Here is a 16,314-nt window from a genome sequence, read left to right on the forward strand (position 1 = left end):
ACTCAACTCTTTGGAATGCTTTTGGATATAGAAAACAGCTCAAAAATCGGAAACAATATTTGGATTTGGAGTGAAATTTCAGGATGAATCTAAAATGCAGTATAACCTTTACATCATTTGACCTTCTCTGAACTTTTGAATGCCCAACTGTTCAATCTTTCAAATACTTGTTGCACAACTTGCTGTTCTTTTAACACTGAGCTAAATGGCATCATTTACTGCAATATCAACCAAAAGTCTGATATCTGTGTATGTATCTGTGTGTCTAGTGGGCGGTTTGGACTACGTGCACCTGACTGATGCGGTGAATCAAGCCAGGCAGTTCTCCTACAACCTGAGGCCGCAAAGCGCCGGGCAGGGTCGGGGCCATCGAGGAAAGCGTTGACGCACCCAAGTACATTTTTTTAAAATGTTTTCTCAGTGGGCTGCCAGCTTCCACCTGATTACTGCTACACATTGTTAGCTTCTAAAATTAAGTCATATGACATCAGAGACATGACCTCACGGGGCGGGGGTTAAATCTACCGAAGCGGCTCGTGTAAAAGATAACCTTTCATCCATTGTGAAGCGAACATACACGCACACACGAGTGCGTGCGCGAGTCTCGCTCACACACTGAGATAACCTTTCCTCGTGTTGCAGAGAATGAGCCAGTCTATCAACAACCGCTCATGAATTCGGCCCACCTGCAGAAACACACACACAATCTAAAAATATGTCAGGTACCGGTACATTCCAATGCACATTTAATAACATGAAAATCCTCTCTGTTCAAATATACAGTACACAGAATGTGATTCTGTTGACAAACATATGGACATGTCTTAACAGTTTAAAGCATTTACGTTATGTGCAAATCTGGTTAAATTGTTAACCTATTTTCACAGACACAAGAAAAGCTCTTATCTTAATAAGTCCAATAGATGTATGACAAACATGTTTATAACACACACAATGTAAAAATCTGCCACTGTTCTCAAATGTACCATTAATGTAAATATTTCCATTTACACACACATCACAATATAAACATCTTGTCTGCATCATTTTGTCGCTTGAGCTTAATGTTCCTTGCTAAAATCTGCACTAAAAATATATTTTTAAAATGTTTTGTTACCAAACTCATTTTTTTAACTAAAGAAATAGTTGAACAAACTATTTTCCTGGCTCCTGAGCTCAAAATTAGTTATCCATAAATTTGATGTGTATATGTAATAACAATCAATTATACATTTACAGAATACGGTTTCAGTTATAATGGCCCTCTGAGGGGAAGCCTAACTACAATTTAACACCCCTCGAATACGCAAGGTAAATGACCATTGAAACCTGCATAACGCAACCACCCATTTAAAAAAAAAAAAAAAGATAAAATTTACACACAATCCTTATTGTGAAACGTTTACACTTATTGTAACAATTGATTTTTTTTTGGTGTGTTTTTACAAGTAAAAATTGACTTGAAATGCTGTGAAAATGTTTTATTTTTTTTTGTATTACAAAAAAAAAAACACACACACACACACATACAATTATGCAACAATTTTCCAACGAGACAGGAAGCAGGTCAAAGAATGGTGAAGGTCTTTAAAAAAAAAAAAAAAAAAAGCAAACATGGACCCACTGTGTTCTTGTTAAGTTGTGAGTACAAAGCACGGTCACTGTTGTGGTCTGTAAGTGGGGTTTTTTGTGTGTCAGAATAACTGCCGTGTTGGTTAATTATGTGTGTGTGTGCGTCCATCAGTAGACGTCTCGAATGTTTCCCCGTTGAGATGCCGAGCCGTGGGCCACAGTGACGCTGTAACAGTAGAGCAGGTCAGTCAGCCACTGCTCTCTCGTCACACCGCGGGAGTACCTCTGCAACACACACGTGGACAAATGGCAAATATAAACACGTACAAGCAAAAAGGAGCCAAAGTGGGAGTATGAATTCGGGTTCCAGGACGAATGTTTTACCGTCAGATGTTGGATGACCTCTTGCAGCAGATCGTTGTTGGCCATGAGCTGGTTTTGCAGCGGCGTGTGGTGCATCAGCATGGACAAAACCTGTCCCAGCTGCGGCAGCTCCTCTTGGCTCAGATCGGCCACGCGCAGCTGCAGGAGCATCCTCAGCAGGCGGGGCACGGTGCTTAGCGACCCCACGCACGCTCCCAAAATGGCCTCCCTGCCATTGGGACACAAAGCGGTTAAGGGTGCGCTTTTGTTTCCAACACGGCGAGCGATGCGCCGCACCTTTTGTGCTTGTCGTGCTGCTGAGTGACGAGCAGGGTCAGAAGGCTGAGGCAGCAGCGGGACAACAAGCGTAAGACGGGCTCGATGGGCAGGAGGGACAGGTCTATTAGCCTGGAAACGGCTTTGAGGAGGGCGGCCGCCATGCTGTCAGGCACCACTCGCAGATTGGTCTGAAACACGAATCACATATATATGGAGGACCAAAACTGCCAAAATTAAAAATAAATAAATGACTTAAACAGATGTAAAAAATAGAATTCAAAAATTTTATACGAAAAAATGAATATAAAAACAACAAAAAATATACATCTATAAATAAATAAAAGTAAATATAAATGCAAAAATAAAAGATTCAAAAAATAAAAACTGTTAAAAGTAACTGTTAGCAACAGCGGAGCCCAACCCGCTTAGGACCGCCCCCTCATTTGAATAACATTTAGACCTGACAAGAGTGTCTGCAGCATGAAATAAAAAAAATGAGCAGAGCTTTTTTATTTATTTATTGATATTTAATTCTATTTAGATATTTTTGTATTTCTTTTTACATTTATTTTTTGAAACGTGTTTTTTTTTTTTTTTTTTTTTACTTTTATTTATACATCCATCCATTTTCTTAACCGCTTGTCCTCCTCACAAGGGTCGCGGGGGGACTGGAGCCTATTCCAGCTGGCTTCGGGCAGTAGGCGGGGGACACCCTGAACTGGTTGCTATATATACACACACACATTTTTTCCCATTTATATTAATTTTTTTGTTTTTAATTTTTGAATTTGATTTTTTATATCCGTTTTTATTTTCCCTTTTAGTCATTTATTTATTTTTTATTTTGGCAGTTTTGGTCCTCCATACATATGTGCCAGTCATCAGTAAAATGTTCCCCAGCAGGACAATGCAAGGTGGGGGTGAAGGAACACCAGGTCAAGACCTTGTCAGGGCCACGCCAATCTACAAACCTGAACCCCATTGAAAACCCCTTGAATGTGATTGGGAGAAAGTTGGATGGTCACAAGCCATCAAGCATACCAAGACTTCATGTAAGCAAACATAAAGCAATTTCCTCACCATATATTCATAGATGCCATTTTGTAAAATTTCAAAGCATTGAGCCTTTGAACCCAGATTTTCCAGACGCTGGCACACTTCCTGAAAAACAAAAGACATTGAGATTAATGAATGCATCCCTAGCACAATACAGACGTAAACAGTGATTTAAAAATAAATAAATAAATTCTTAGTGACCACCAGGGATTCCTCTAGTGCTTTATAGGCCTGGCGGGGCACGAGGTTTTTCTCACCCACCACCACTCAATGAATAGTAATTGACACATGACGCCGACCACAGTTCGCACCCCCACGGGGAACGATGGATGAAAACATTCTCGCTGTTTATCAATAAATTCAGAGTCGAAAAATATGCACCAAAAAGTACATAAAAATGGTAATTTGATGGGATTCAGTTTGAACATTATTCAACATAGCATTTTCCACATTTTTGTTACCGCATGTCCAATGCATTCATCATTTTATTCAAAATTAGTTTTGATTTGTCCTTTATCTTACAACCTCAATCAATGTCAACATGCAATTAAATTAAATTAAGTGTCGTAAGCATGTATATAAATAAATTGGAATACAGTACAGTGTATTGTGAAAAACTAACTTTTACTAAGTTTCTCTATTTCATTTTTTTCCTGCGAGATCACTTACAGCTAAAGAAAAAACATTGACAAATTAGAAATGACATTTTTTGTAAAGTAGGAATTTGACTTCTGTAAATTATTTTTGAGTTTCATTTGTATAATATGAATTCCATTGAACTAATATAATCAATTCTCCAAATTGTAATAGATGCGCCAGTCCACAAGGAATGAATCAAATAAAACTTGTTTTTTTTTCCAGTTTAATTTGTGCTAGAACCAGAACAAGACGTGTCCCCGACTCTTCATCAACTTTTTTTTTTCTAACCTAATAACCGTCTTTCTCATTTGACCACATGCACATGCGAGCGTGCACGGCAGCATTTGTCACCGCGCCGCACCTGTTGACATTCTCCGCGTCATTAGAAACAATCCCGCCTCATTAGCGGCGGCGGCGCTGACACTGTCCGTCCCTTCGTGCTGCCGCACCCCGACCCTCCTCTTTACCTCCGCTTGGCTGTGATTGACTCAGACAGGCAAATGAGAGGAGGCAGGATCTGAGGCCTTAATTGAGGCGCTGAATTAGTGATTAGAAGGCGTTCCGTTCCAACCCCCCACTCGCACACACCTGCCCCAGGGCAAGACTACGTTAACTGTAATTTCAGTGCGGAAATGTCACATTCCCCTCACGCCACCGGCTCTCATTAGTGCTTGTACATATCCACGGTGGCCGATAACCACGCATCTCCAACCTGTGCGATGCGATAAAAAAAAAAAAAAAAATGATAACGCTTTCAACGCTCTGAGCCTCCATGTGCGAGACGAACACGTCGGTCCAGAATATATTTCCAATTTGACCAAACAAGTTCAATTCGAAATGTAAAGTTCCCGATAAGAAAGCAACAACGTATGCCAGACGTACCTCCACGACGTCCCAGTGGTGCGTGAAGTGGTCCAGCGGGGTGCGGTGAAGCCTCAGGGGCGACAGAGGGGAGGGGCCCGGCGCTCTGGCGTCGCCGGCCTCCTGCAGGGAAGCGAGCTGCTCGCATGAGAAGCCCGTCAGGGTGGAGAACAGGAAGCTGAAGTAGTCCACGTCCTGCAGGGCCGCTTCCTGGCTCCCGACCGACCATCCGTTCAAGGACGACCTGGGAAACACGAGTACAGCGGGACCTTGAGATACAAGAGTTGTTCGGACCATTTTTTGCTTTGACTTGCGAGTAGGGCTGAGCAATTTGGAAAAATAATCTAATTGCGCCTTTCCCCTCAATATTGCAATGGCGATTTAAGGTCTGATCATTTTTTGTTTTTCAAGGTCCTCTTCCAATGTATTTTTTTAGGGGTGTTAAAATGAGTGCGTTACTTTTGAGTTCAAGTTCCTTTAACGCCACCATTTTTTTAACGCACAATTGATGAACGCAGCAGACACGTCCACCTCAAAATTTTGCAGTAATAAATTTAATAATAATGCATATATTTGTGGAGACTGGGGTCAAGTTGTATTTTACAATTTTAAAAATGTGCAGAATTTCACAAGTTACTTCATGTTAAAGGTTAGATAGCTCGTCTTACAAATGCAATTATGCCATCTAGTGGCAGACAAATTACCTCGACACAAATCAACATCACACTAACTCTTAAACTTATTATGAAATTATTGTATCAATGACTAAAAGATGCAGCCATATTTCTATTAGTTAAAAAATCCACTTTTATGTTAACAAGAGTGAAAAATATATTATTGTACATTTAGAACAGATATGAAATTCACGATTAATCGCGAGTTAACTATTGGAGTCATGGGATTAATTACGATTAAAAATAATAATCGCCTGACATCCCTTAATTTTTTTTAAACTAACACAAGTAATAAGCATTATCAGATTCATTATGCCCAATGTGCTTATGCTGTAATGAAGGTAAATAAACCATGAATTACTATGACAGTAAATGTTTGTCTATGTGACTTTTCACCCTCGATCCATCCGTTCGTCACATTCTGCCTAATTTTGAGATGAAGTGTTCAGACAGTCATCTTATGAAATGCCGTAGCCCCAAGCGAAGATGAAGGGATATCGGTAGCAAGATAGCGAGGGCAACATTTTGTTGTGGAAAGGCTGAGAAGCGCATGCACAAATTGCTGGTCAAACACATTCCAGTCTCCTAAAAAATGAGTTCTTTTGTGTAGTTGAAAATGTTGATCTTGTGTCTCCTTTTGCGTCGTGTCTGGACCGAGGCTACCTCTTCTCTGGAAATGTGTTAATGCTGACCCAGTGACACAAGAAACGAGTCAGATGCACAACAGCGTGCTGATTGTGGGCGAGGGATGGTTCGCTACTGCCATCTAATGGGAGCAATGTGCAACTTCAGGTGCCGATCAGGCCTGTAAAGCACTATTTATTATTACACTATCATAAAATCCGTCTGATAGACTTTTAAAGTATTGATTTAGGACATTTTAATGCATTTGTCTTTTTTTAATTATTGCATTACGCCGTCCCGTTTTGGCAAAAGTATGGAATTTCTAACTAGACCGTTTGTCATTTTAATTGAATAGGCAAAAAATATATATATCAGGATTTTTCCGCCATTATTTACCATTTCCCGTGCCGCCATTTTGAAACATTTTAAAATTTGGAAATTACAATGAAATCTATGGCACTGCTACAATTTTAAAATACATTGTTTCTGTGTAATACTTTGGAACGAAGGGATAACGGTCATTGACTACCCCCCCCCCCCCCCACACACACACACACACACACACACACATACACTTTTAACAGTGTGCCACAAATTAGAATTTCTTGAAATTTTACCAAATTAAAAGTTTAAGATTCAGAAGTGAATGAAATGATATTCTATGCTATGGCAGCCAGTACAGGCAAATGGAGAGGAGCGTGCTCATTGATCGAGGAGCATTTCCACTGGGCGATCCTATGGAGCCTATCGATTTTCAAAATGGCACACACAGTAAAAATAATGGCGGAAAAATTCTGAACATTGATTTTTTATTTTATTTTTTTCATTAAAATGGCAAATAGTCTCTCGTTGGAAATTCCAAACTTTTGCCTAAACGAGACGGGCTAACCCGCAGGGACCCTAAATAAGTGAGATGCATGTAGCAGGGATGTGATTTGACCAAAGTGAAATTATCTGAAAATTTAGCCGGGGGTCTGGGGGCCGCTGGCACCCAGCTAGGTCCAGGACATTGAACTATCCCATATAAAATGGCAGTTTTAGTCAACTCAAAATCAGTCACATTCAAAAACATTGGACTGCCTTTGCTTTTAAAAACTATCACTGAGAATATCATCATATCTAACTAATGTGATTACTAAGTTAATACATAAATAATGTTGAAGAGTTCAAATTTCATGAACAAATAATTGTATCATGACCAAATGAAAAGTAACTCATATTAGAGCATACCACAAACATCTTTGTTATAGCAGAAGATGTTATCTGTCGGAGTCATGTGCATACACAATGAACTACTAAAAAAAAATAAATAAATAAATCTGAATTTTTTTGGGGGGGGGAGATAAAAAAAAAAAGCGGAATTCCGCGAATTAGCAGAAAAATCACATCCCTGATGTAGTCTTTACTGACAGTGTGTTTGCCTTAGTTTGTATTTTGGCAGATGTTTGACACAGATTCTTTTTTTTTTTTTATGATTTCTTAAAGGAAAATACTGATTTAAATTTAGAACATATCAGATGTTTGACCTCGGGGCTTTTACTGTATTTGTTCCTTCTCATTAACGTGTAATGTAGCTTTTAACCAGGACTCACTTTTTATTTACAGCCACTATTAAATAATCATTTCATTAGAATCACCGTCAACTTGCTTTATGATTCAGAGTATTGTGGGGTAACTCGAGCTGATCAAAACAGCAAACGACACACAAAGATGTCTACTTGTGAGAGGCAGCACGGTGTCACGGAGCAATCCAGATGAAAAACAAACACGAAAGAGTAGTAATAAAAGAAGAAACATTAGAAAGCTCGGCCAACTCGTATCTTATTATCAACATTGTCTTAATGAACTCTTCTTGTGGTAAACACGTTCGGGTCGCCTCCAAATTGGCTCAATCCTCACAAGTAAGAATTTGCCAATTGTCGTAGTACTATTATATTATCCCTGGTTGTCATTGATCTCTAAATCATCATTTAGCGACATCTGCTAACTATAATTGTAAAGTGACTAAAACGCTCAAATCCGTCCCCGTCGTCCGTATTGCGTGTACCCCCGCTTTCACTTTCTTCCGTGGCCTCCTGTGACGATATCGAGCTCACCTCAAGTGTATAATACGAATGAGGGAGGCGGCGAGGCCGGCTGAGATTCGTCCGGTGCTGCAGCAGAAGCTCAGCTTGGCCAGGAGAGCGCGGGACATCTTGGGAAGGAAGTAGAGCAGCTGCACCATTGGTTGTTGGCACTCTGCCGGCAGAAGAACCACAGCGCCTTCCTGCGGATCTTTTGGGGGACGCAAACGCACACACGCAGACACAAAAAAATGCGGACGTCATGCTTACACTTAGCGGCATCATGCGCACGACTGTAAGGAAAATTGCTACGATACCAGGAAAACCAAAACTAGTTTGTGGCGGTGAAAGCCTTAGACACTCAGATTATGTGTGTGCGGGGTCAGTGTTTCGCTGACGCACATGCTGATGTCAGAAGCCGGCAGACAAAAGAACTGTTGTGATGGTGAATTGCCAGCAGTCCCTATCAGAACTCTTGACCACCCCCCCGACGACTCTAACTACTCCTGCTGCTTCCTTGTCACACAACACAATCGCATTATCTGACCGTCTTGATCTTTGGAATCTTTTGGCCTGGTTTCATTCTGCCCGGGAGCTACACATTGTCACGGTGCCTACTAGAGCAACTCGAGAGTCATTCAATTTTGGTTTTGCCAAGATTCTTGCATAACCAGTCAGGAGTTAGGCTGGAGTCCTCAGTTGCTCCTGAGTAATACAATTTTTCAGCAAACACAAAAGAAAATAGTTTTAATGAGTGAAAACTATTTAGGCACGGCCTTTTGGACCCGAGTGCACAAAGCAAGTTCCGTAAAGATATGTTGAGGAAAGTTTGGTGTGGGAGAACTCTTCAACAAATTGGGGAACCACACATTGTTGTAGAAAGTCTTCCCAGAAGAATGGAAGTTTTTTGCCACATTTTCTTCAATTTTCACCTCATGTATGTGTAATGTAATTAGGGCTGGGTGTCGATTCTAAATTCCTCAATCAAGTTACGTTCGATTCAATTATTATTATTTTTTTTTCCCCCAATTCGCTTCAATCCAATTTGATATTGATTCATAATGGGCACAAACATTAAATTCTCAATTAAATTTTGCGGAGACAGCAACTGGTTAAATGATTTATTTTATTAATGAAGTAACGTGTTATAATCACGTTAAGTGTTACACAAACATTGACATCAGCAAGGATAAGATGAAAATATTTCCATGATCTAATTCAATAATTTTAAATATAAATTTAAAAGATTCTGAATTGTCTTAAAGTGCAATAAGCCCCGTCTTTCATAAATGTAAGAAAATATTTTTAAATTCATGTAAACAGTAATTTTCAAGAAAACCGTAAGATACAAAAAAATTCTGCCTTTAAAATTCTATTTTCCTATGAATTTATGGGGGAAAAAAGATATTAAAATAATAGATTTATGGTTTTATGAAAATCGATTCAATATTGATTATTTGATTTTGTAAACTACCCTAAATGTAATACTTGGGGGACAGGAAGCTGCCATTAACTCTTTGACTGCCAACCGTTTTCAGAAAAGGGATGCCAGCTGATTTAAGCATTTTGACTCATCTTTCAAGGTCCACAGAATTTTTTGTGTTTGGACTATGGAAACACACATACTACCAAATGAAAGATTGAACTCTCATCTTTCATCAAAGGTTGTTTCTACCTTATTCCGTTTTTCAGTAATCAACAATAGAAAATGGTTAGTTTCACCCAAATGCTCTGTTTTGGACCAAAATACGGAGAAATCAAGCTTTTTGTGAAATGATATTATTTCATGCACTCTAGTGAATTTGACACCTTTTTTTTTTTTCCATGAATGATGCCACTAACTACTAACTCGATCTGCTTGATACTTTCAGCACAGCTGGCCAAGGCTTTCCTCCACCCGTTTCCCAAAAAAATCATAGTTAACGTCTTTTAACGTTTTTGGCAGCCCTCATTTGGATTTTACTAAACGTTATTAAACGTTTTTGGCAGTCAAAGAGTTAAAGGTGGGGTCTTAAGTTTTGACCATTTGTGTTTGTGAACAAACAATTCAAAACGGACTCTTCCCGTGGCTCAACCCCCCCACTCTTGTCGTCAACATTGTGCCTGCATTTGGGGACACGCCCCCCGCTCTGTGATTGGCCGAAGGGGTAAACATTGACTTTCTGCCCAGAAACGTCCCTCTTGTGGCAAAACACAACAAAATGGCAAAATACAGGCTGAGGGTGGTGTTGGTTGATGACAAAATCACCACCACACATTAACAGAAGCCTAGAGGTGTTGATTGAGAAGGATTTCATGTGTATACATCCAGTGTTTATTTCTGGGTGAAAACTTAAGACCCCGCCTTTAAAAAACTGTGAGTGAATGACGCCTCTTTTAAGTAGACTCCACAAGATGGCAGCAAAGGACGACTTAAGGCTCAAAAAAAGCTCAGCAACTAAATTTTTATTTTTTCATTGACACCAGCAATGCTGTTATAGCTTTAGCTTGTGAATAACATAGGATAGGTTCGAAAAAAGAAAAAAAACAGCGACCAGGCGAATTTGTGATATATGAGTACCGTAAAGTTTGCAGGCGTGCGTGTGTAGACTGCTGAGCAGGTCTTGGTTGCCTCGGGAAGCAGCAGCCTGAATGGACTGGATGAGCAGCGCGGACAGAGCGGGGTTACGATGGCCCAGCTGGGACAACTGCACAGGAAGAAACGCCAGCCACCGACTCAGCACTTTACTCCTTCAAAAAGGAGAGGCACATGACAAGGGTTTATATATGCAATTATCAATTATTGTAAGTGTATGTGATGACATGAACATGAGAATTGGGCTAGTTAGAATGTAATTATTTATTTTTATCAATGCTAGCTTCTGAAACCGCTCTGGGATTTTTGGGGGTGAGAATACAATGTTACAAACTGTGCATTAAACTACCATAGCATTTAAATACATGTATGAATTATGTCACAAAATACAAAACTAATTCCTGATAGACATTTGATTTTCCCCAAGCCAATTGGGTGCAACAATCATTTCAACCACTAGGTGTCATCCTCACTCAATGGGCTTCTGTTGTCTCCAATTTAAATGTTTTTAAGAAGCAAAGCGATTATCGAATCCAATTGTACTTACCTTGTAATATGTAACTGTCCCTGCTCCTGCAGGTAGATCTTGCTATAGAAAGACAACAGAAGAGATCTGGACTGCAGTGTCAGGTGCCTCTGCTGATAGTACGAGTACACCGCTGCCAAAAGGTCCTCCGTCACTGCTGCGACACAACACAGAACATTTCTACAATTAGATGTCATCAATCGTTGTACACACACCTGACAAAATGCACGCAAGCCTCACTTTTGCTTTTTTGCGTGAGCACCATCTTCCACACGGTCCCGAGCAGCATGTGCAGCTGCCGATAGCTGAGCTTCACGTCGCCGCCGAGCGTGTCTCGCACAAAAGTCCTCAGGGGCGTCAGCCAGTCTCCGTCCGCCTCCCGGCCGACTGCCTGCTTCTGGCTCAGCGACACCATCACCTGGCAGAGTGTGATGTTCAGCGCCAGAGGATCCACGGTCACGTCGGGGATGGCTGCGGTCTGCTTCCCCCTGCAGGAAAGAGTGGAAAAAGGTCAAGTTATGCGAATAAATAATTTGCTTATAATATGGCTTATGTTACAAAAACATTTTGTACGAATACTCAATTATTTACCAGAATTCTCAGTAGGGTACTTGAATATACTTTTTTTGGGGGTCCAAATACATAAAATATAGAGAGGGTTGTGTATAACAATTAGCAATAGAGAATTTATTGTTTTTTCTAAAGTACCTCTTGTTCAAGAGAATTTTCAATAGGACACACTTTTTTTTGGGGGGGGGGGGGTCCACATCCTTAAAATATAGAGAGGGTTGTGTATAGCACCCAGAAATAGAGAAATTATTATTGGGAAAAAAAATGAAATCTGGTTCAAGAGAATTTTCAATAGGATACTTGAATACACTTTTTTTTTTTTCCAAATACATAAAATATAGAGAGGGTTGTGTATAACAATTAGCAATAGAGAATTTATTGTTTTTTCTAAAGTACCTCTTGTTAAAGAGAATTTTCAATAGGATACTTGGATACACTTTTTTGGGGGGTTTGTCCAAATCCTTAAAATATAGAGAGACCCAGAAATAGAGAAATTATTATTGTAAAAAGAAAAAATTAATCTGGTTCAAGAGAATTTTCAATAGGATACGCTTTTTTGGGGGGGGGGGGGGTTGTCCAAATCCTTAAAATATAGAGAGGGTACCCAGAAATAGAGAAATTCTTATTGTAAAAAAATAAATAAGAAAATCTGGTTCAAGAGAATTTTCAATAGGATCCGCTTTTTTTTTTTTGGGGGGGGGGGGGTTGTCCAAATCCTTAAAATATAGAGAGGGTTGTGTATAGCACCCAGAAATAGAGAAATTATTATTGTTAAAAAAAAAAGAAGTAAATCTGGTTCAAGAGAATTTTCAATAGGATACTTGAATACGCTTTTTTTTTTTGTTCAAATACATCAAATATAGAGAGGGTTGTGTATAACAATTAGCAATAGAGAATTTATTGTTTTTTCTAAAGTACCTCTTGTTCAAGAGAATTTTCAATAGGATACTTGGATACACTTTTTGGGGGGGGGTCTGTCCAAATCCTTAAAATATAGAGAGGGTACCCAGAAATAGAGAAATTATTATTGTAAAAAGAAAAAATTAATCTGGTTCAAGAGAATTTTCAATAGGATACGCTTTTTTTGGGGTGGGGGGTTGTCTAAATCCTTAAAATATAGAGAGGTTTTTTTTTTTTTTTTCAAATACATAAAATATAGAGAGGGTTGTCTATAACACTCAGCAATATGGAAATTATTGTTGTAAAAAAAATATAGGGAAAAAAACTTACCTCTTATTAACTTTCTTTCTATGTTTGGGTGCGTCATGAAGACTGTATGGAAAGTTTTTCATAAAGTGTTGCTTAAACTCTCCTAAGTATTCTTTGCGGAACCATGCATCCTAGAAAAAAACAAAACAAAAACAACTTGATATGCTTTTCATCATTCCCTAGCATGTGTGCTTTCTTCATCTCACCAGTCCATCTTGATGCTCCTGCCGTGGCGCCAGTTTCCGGAGCAGTTGCAGAATAGACAAGACCTGGAACATGACGGACATGGCGTCCGGGCTCAGCAGGTGATCGCCGTCAGAGTGGTTGAAGGAGGAGTCACTGGTGTTGGCCTCCACCCACACTTCCAGCAAAAGTGGAACCAGGGTCGATGCAAAGCTCTGGACAGCCTCGGCCGAGTCCAAACCTTCACATGCTTCACCCGGGTGATATGAATCTGGTCTGTAAAAACAATCATGTTAAAGTAAAGGTTATTGAGATATAATTGGAAAAAAAAATATTGGCCTTCAACTTTCTGGCATGTTAACAACAATCCATTGCAGGCTACCAAAAATAAATCCATGTTGAAATGACTTTGTATATTCTATTAACATTAAAAATATATATATTTAACAGCAGTGCTATCATACCTAAGTTTAAATGTTGAATGCGGACTTGGTTTGCTCCCGGAGTGTTCATATACTTTAACTCCAATCTTGCTGTTGAGTTCTTCCCAGGTGACGTTCACAGGCGCAATTCTGCTCTCCCCTCTCGAACCAAACACTCCCTCAGATGGGGCCGTCACGTTACCTTCCTCCACCGGTCTTTCCTCAACTACTGCCTGAAGGAAGCGCCCAAGTCTAAAACACAAATGACACCATTTGCAATGTTAGCAGCCACAGTAGATGCTCTAAAAGCTGAATGTTCCACAAAATGGTATTGGAATTGTCGTTTAACCACAATATTTCTGGGGAAAATGCGTCAACATCAAATTAAAAGTTGTTGATGTCAAGTAAGATTTTAGCAAATCTTTTATGAGACTTCAGCTCAGTTTGTTTTGTGGGATGCCACACAAGTTTGTAGAGATGGCAAAGTATAATTTTCATAACAGAAATAGTAGGAAATGGCACATCTGCTCAGTACAATTACACAGAGTTCAATCCAGGGCAGGGCAATATGGCCCCAAAAAAATAAAAATTATTTCATTCTGGACGATTACAATTTTAATCAAAGTAATAAAACAAACAACCATTTATTTAAAGGTTTCATCTATTCAAAAATAAATCCTGAGCAAAATGGTCAGACAACAATATTATATAGTGATTTTAAATACATTAACGTAAATTTAACTTTCACAGCTTGTGCAAAGAATAGCTATTCATAAGTATATTATTTATATGTACCTCGATTTAGCTCATTTTCAACCATTTGATTTTTTTAAATGATTAATCAAATTAATTTGATTTATTGCCTGTCCTAGTTCAACCCATCTATATTTTTGTATGACAGTTAGAAATTTTAAATATTAATTCCAAAATAATATTTGACTACATTTTGAAATTAAAGCAACTTAATGGTCAACTGATATCCAAAAAAAGATTATACTTAAATGTGGAGAAAATGTATATAACAGAAGTGATCACTAACACGTATTTATACAGATGTGTGAATACTATTAAAAAGAAATGGGCCTTTTGTGTGTTACATATTTGATTTTCAACTCATGAAAAACGAGATCAGAAACAAAAGTGCTGCATTCATATTTTTGTTCAGTATAAAAAAAATGTCTAAACGGTCATTGTGGAGTACCTGAGGAGCACAGAGAGGCGCCACTGCTGGCTGGTAACGGTCCTGTTGGGGTTTACAGAGAGCGCCCATGTGCGTCCCTTCACCTCCTGTTCCTTTTTAGCTCCTCCGTTGCTCTGTCGGTGAGAGATTAACTCCAAGAAGTTGGTGAGGAGTACGGCGGGCCGTGCGGCCAGCAGGGCCGGGTAGTGCTCCAACAGCACATCCAGGACCTTCATGGCATCTTCTTGGATGCTTAACTCAATGTGAGTCATGGCACAACACAGGTGGGCACTGAGGAGGGGGAAAAATGGAGCTACTCGTTCCGCAGGCACAGACTGGGTGATATACCTGTAACCAGTTCAAGTCATTAGTTGTTGTGACAGGGATGAATGATACTGATATTTTAGTTTGATCGAACCTGAGCACACGTGTGGCTGCCACCCGAACATTGGCATCCTTGTCTGTGAACACGGCAGCCACCTCAGACAGCAAACGTGACAAATGTTGCTCTAACAAAGACGGATTCACCGACAGCAGCTCCCTCAAGCCCAGTAAGGCACCATGCTTCACATTGGCATTGTAATGGTGGAGCTGAGACAACAGGTCCTAGTAAAGGGGAGATAAATGCACGCAAAACACTGTCAAAATGTTGAATCACTGCTGTTTGTTTACACCTGAAAAGTGATACTGGACAGCGGTTTGTAACTTGGGGAGAGCAACTGAAATCACTTACATTGATGCCAAGGTGCCTGTTTGTAGTCGGACCACTGGTGTTTGTCTTCAGCTGTTCAGGCAGATATATTCCCCTTGTGCGAAAGTTTGTATCGGTGGCATTGTCTGCTCTTGGCTTCTTCTTTCCCACTTTTAATTTCACCTTTTGGAAGTCATCTTGTCTCTTCTTCTTCTTGGATTTCAGTTTAGCCATCTGAAACCAAAAGTTGTATTGACTCTAAAGGTAAATGCAGAAGAGATGAATAATAATAATAACTAATCATGCACAATGAAAAATAATATCAATTGGTCATCAAAATTAGATCGTCAAAGTGGTTGCATTCTCTCAGGCATGCAACAGTCTTCTCTGCACTAGCATTAGCATTAGTAAGCTAACTGCATAGGCATCGTTGCCAGTGTGTATTTCGTAACCTACCTCAGCTAAGGGTCTTGGCTGTGCCTGCTACAACTTTACACTTGCGACACAGGCTCGTCGATATCTGAAGGTGAGAAAAGGCACAGAAAATATTTTTATTTCTGTGTAAGTTAATATTTTTGGCTTCGGTCTCGTGCCAGTCTTTCATTTGAGCCAAATGTACGCCTGTTTTCAGCGCCACCGCCGCCCCTTTTTTTCAAAAGCACAAAGGTGGCTGTGCGTAGGGAATGAAATGTTGATAACCTATATCCCTCGTTTTCACTGTGATAAAATTAGTTCAAATGTGTTTTGTTGCACAGAAAAAGTAATTTGCATAGAAAAATTGTGGTAGATATATTTTACCAAAAATATTAACGTCTCTGTTACAGTCC

General features: G+C 39.6%; 2 protein-coding genes across 9 annotated transcripts in view; one reads left to right on the forward strand and one right to left on the reverse strand.

Annotated features, from left to right (window-relative positions):
* invs (inversin) overlaps window positions 1-1,461 on the forward strand; it is a 31,494-nt gene extending 30,033 nt beyond the window's left edge. For 5 of the 7 annotated variants that reach the window (XM_077576465.1, XM_077576467.1, XM_077576468.1 and 2 more), the window contains one exon: window positions 270-1,460. In XM_077576465.1, coding sequence (XP_077432591.1) covers window positions 270-385 — 116 coding nt within the window. In that variant the 3' untranslated portion in view covers window positions 386-1,460. Of the gene's footprint in view, window positions 1-269 lie in introns of all 7 variants that reach the window. The other 2 variants (XM_077576469.1, XM_077576470.1) reach the window with 2 other exon arrangements.
* Window positions 1,462-1,466: 5 nt separating this feature from the next.
* On the reverse strand, window positions 1,467-16,280 carry tex10 (testis expressed 10). 2 transcript variants are annotated; one of them, XM_077576464.1, is made up of 16 exons: window positions 15,944-16,280; window positions 15,530-15,721; window positions 15,215-15,402; window positions 14,818-15,144; window positions 13,659-13,868; window positions 13,218-13,470; window positions 13,033-13,142; window positions 11,473-11,720; window positions 11,254-11,386; window positions 10,692-10,861; window positions 8,165-8,342; window positions 4,792-5,014; window positions 3,295-3,375; window positions 2,233-2,402; window positions 1,957-2,164; window positions 1,467-1,857 (listed from the first exon to the last, which is right to left on the reverse strand). In XM_077576464.1, the coding sequence occupies exons 2-16, from the start codon at window positions 15,719-15,721 to the stop codon at window positions 1,741-1,743; spliced, it is 2,808 nt and encodes a 935-aa protein (XP_077432590.1). In that variant the 5' UTR covers window positions 15,944-16,280; the 3' UTR covers window positions 1,467-1,740. The 2 variants fall into 2 exon arrangements, with proteins under 2 accessions (XP_077432590.1, XP_077432589.1); XM_077576463.1 differs by having other exon boundaries at window positions 11,254-11,389; window positions 15,944-16,277.
* Window positions 16,281-16,314: the final 34 nt, after the last annotated feature.

Source organism: Vanacampus margaritifer, chromosome 9 (assembly GCF_051991255.1).
Source record: "Vanacampus margaritifer isolate UIUO_Vmar chromosome 9, RoL_Vmar_1.0, whole genome shotgun sequence".
Lineage (NCBI taxonomy): Eukaryota > Metazoa > Chordata > Actinopteri > Syngnathiformes > Syngnathidae > Vanacampus > Vanacampus margaritifer.

What these genes read in the sequence shown, in the direction of transcription:
- tex10 (XM_077576463.1), bottom strand. Translation starts at nt 15,721, where the DNA reads ATGGCTAAACTGAAATCCAAGAAGAAGAAGAGACAAGATGACTTCCAA. An exon ending in ATTCGTATTATACACTTGAG is followed by an intron (nt 5,015 to 8,164) that starts GTGAGCTCGATA and finishes CGTGTTTCCCAG; the next exon opens with GTCGTCCTTGAACGGATGGT. An exon ending in ATGGCATCTATGAATATATG is followed by an intron (nt 2,403 to 3,294) that starts GTGAGGAAATTG and finishes TTCGTGTTTCAG; the next exon opens with ACCAATCTGCGAGTGGTGCC.